Source organism: Penaeus japonicus, unplaced genomic scaffold, assembly GCF_977035675.1.
Source record: "Penaeus japonicus unplaced genomic scaffold, GWHDUDI00000001_assembly GWHDUDI00000016, whole genome shotgun sequence".
NCBI classification, from domain to species: Eukaryota; Metazoa; Arthropoda; class Malacostraca; order Decapoda; family Penaeidae; genus Penaeus; species Penaeus japonicus.
Genome location: NW_028234418.1, coordinates 36,939,760 through 36,942,259, shown reverse-complemented (window position 1 = coordinate 36,942,259; position 2,500 = coordinate 36,939,760). Strand labels below are relative to the sequence as shown.

At 39.0% G+C, this 2,500-nt stretch overlaps 1 protein-coding gene and 1 pseudogene across 2 annotated transcripts in view; both read left to right on the top strand.

Annotated features, from left to right (window-relative positions):
* Window positions 1-504, top strand: part of LOC147470290 (cuticle protein AMP1A pseudogene) — an 890-nt pseudogene extending 386 nt beyond the window's left edge. Inside the window, exons 2-3 of the transcript XR_015191735.1 lie at window positions 1-79; window positions 201-504. The exon at window positions 1-79 is cut by the window's left edge and continues 214 nt beyond it. The product of XR_015191735.1 is annotated as a cuticle protein AMP1A pseudogene (transcript). The remainder of the gene's footprint in view (window positions 80-200) is intronic.
* A 1,221-nt stretch (window positions 505-1,725) lies between these two features.
* The window catches only part of LOC147470289 (endocuticle structural glycoprotein ABD-4-like), a 1,614-nt gene continuing 839 nt past the window's right edge, over window positions 1,726-2,500 (top strand). Inside the window, exon 1 of the mRNA XM_086545683.1 lies at window positions 1,726-1,747. Coding sequence (XP_086401809.1) covers window positions 1,726-1,747 — 22 coding nt within the window. The remainder of the gene's footprint in view (window positions 1,748-2,500) is intronic.

Sequence of the window (2,500 nt, the reverse complement as noted above, 5' to 3'; positions counted from 1 at the left end):
CTGCCAACGGTATCCGTGTCTCCCAGGCCGGTTCTCCCGACGGTGATGATGACGCTGTGATCAAGGCAGGAGAATACTCGTAAGTATTACCCAAGTTTATCTTCTATATTGTCTAAAACATAGCAGTTAAGAATAATTTCCGACCTACCTTTTCATGTCCTTACCGAATTTCGAAATAACGTTTATCAATTATGTAACAGATACACCGCTCCTGACGGCACTGAGGTCCATGTCAAGTTCGTGGCTGACGAGAACGGCTTCCAGCCCCAGTCCGACATCCTGCCAGTGGCTCCCGAGTTCCCCCACCCAATCCCTCAGTTCGTCCTCGACCAGATCGCCTTCGCCGCTGAGGAAGACGCCGCCGCTGCCCGCGCCGCTGAGGAAGATTCCTATGAAGTTCCCGCCCCATCCAGTCTCTACGGCCGCCCCAACTAAATTTATGCCCGAATGATCTATTTATTCTATCTAATTACGAAATAGAATCTTTATAAAAGAAAAAAAAAACATCTTGTGTTAACAACCTTAAAATATTAAACATATATATATATATATAAAATATGTATATACATATACACACACATATACATATATATACATATACCCAATCTAATAACCTCCACAACACAAATCTGCTTTGCCTCCTGTCCGTCCTACTTATTTTCAAACCTTGTCATGAGCTCGCTAGCTCAGAAAGTCAGTCTGTGTATGTGTGTGTGTCCTTGCCTCACTATCTGACGATATCAGGCGTTCCATCTTCTTCGTGGACGCGGTCGTCCTTAAGGATTGGCACAAACTAGACTTCCTCGCTAGATGCAGCAGGTGCGCCATTAATTTACATAATCATACTCACTCGCATCTTATCGTGAAATGTAATTTTGTAAACACATGCGGTAAAGAAATCAACTCCTATTAGAAGCTCCACTCCAGTCAACGTAACAAAAACAATATATACAGAAACATCTCTAAACGACTCCTTAGTCTGTACTCTCACCCAAGGATGCGACATTCACTATGGGGCAATAATAAAATGACGTAATTCATGTTTGATATTGAAGCATAGATACACCTATTTTATATGAAATATTGAATAGAAATTAATAATTTTCGACCCTTATGGCATTATGACCGACAGTAATGAGTTTCCATGATGAGAAAATACATTACTCATCGCCAGTACTCAGTAGTAACACACTCGATGCTGTTAGAAAAGTTGGGAGATCCGTGTAAGTGTCCCAGAGACGGTGTCGCTCTAATAGTTTTATAGTAGCCAATGTGCTTCAATAAGATATATGATTCACCTTGCTTTAGTGGTAACTGCTAGTCAACCATGAATCTATGGCTGATATCAAATGTCGTAAATAAAATTATAACAATTTTCATTAAATTAGAAATTATATTATCAGATGCTGTTTATTGTGTGATGGTGATAAAGAGAACTTCCTCTATACTGGAATCTGTGTTTACTTAAAGCCCAGGCAAAGCTTTCCTTCCCAAATTTAACTCATTTGAACTGCCACCATTACCTTCCGTCTCGCACTCTAAAATACTTTATGGACCCTTCCTTCCGGTGGTTTGGTTTAAATCGCCTGTTGTCTATACGCTGGTAATGGTAAAAGATCAAATTCAAGAGAATTATTTTACTGATGTTTCAGGACTTTATCATTCAGTATTATTCATGCTGTTAGCTTACGAATCTGACTGGAGACGGGGAAGAGGACGACAGAAATGGAAGAGAACACAGGAACAGGTGAAGAGAGAGAAACAGGTTTGGAAAATCAACTCCTATCTGTGCTGGGAACGAATCCTCTGGGGGCAGAACACGCTATATGTTTAAACACTTCGGTGTATGTGAAAGGAAAAATGTTTCACAGATGTATACTGTGTGCATATGTGTACATAAATATTGTTTACGTACTTACTTTTTTTTGTGTGTGTGTGTTTATATGTAGAAGGTGGAAATGACGCATACGATATCGCATACAATGTCTAACCAACTTTAGCTATGTGGAAAATAGCACCTGAGTGACATTGCTTTCTCAAATTGATTTCTAAGATTTTGGCCTTTGCTTGAATCCATGAACTAAACAAACTATCTGAGAAAACATTCAAATTATTCGCTCCCTCTCCCTCTCTTTCTCTCGCTCTTTCTCCCTCTCTCTGTATCCCTGCCTATATCTTGAAAAAAACGACAAAGGAACATAAATATAGAAATACACATAAATATATTTATATTATATATATATGCATCTATATACATGTACACACACACATAAATATGTATATAAATGCATATATATACATATAAATGTATGTGTGTGCGTATGTATATATATACAAAAAAAAAATATTACAGCGTGGAATATAGGACCACCCAGAATTTACTGAAGGTGAAGGTTAGCCATTGCCAGGGTCAGGCGCCGGAAGGGATCTACGGAGGGAGAAGGTCAGACCCACCTATATAAGATCAGTAACACTGATTCCAACACCAGTATCCACTGAA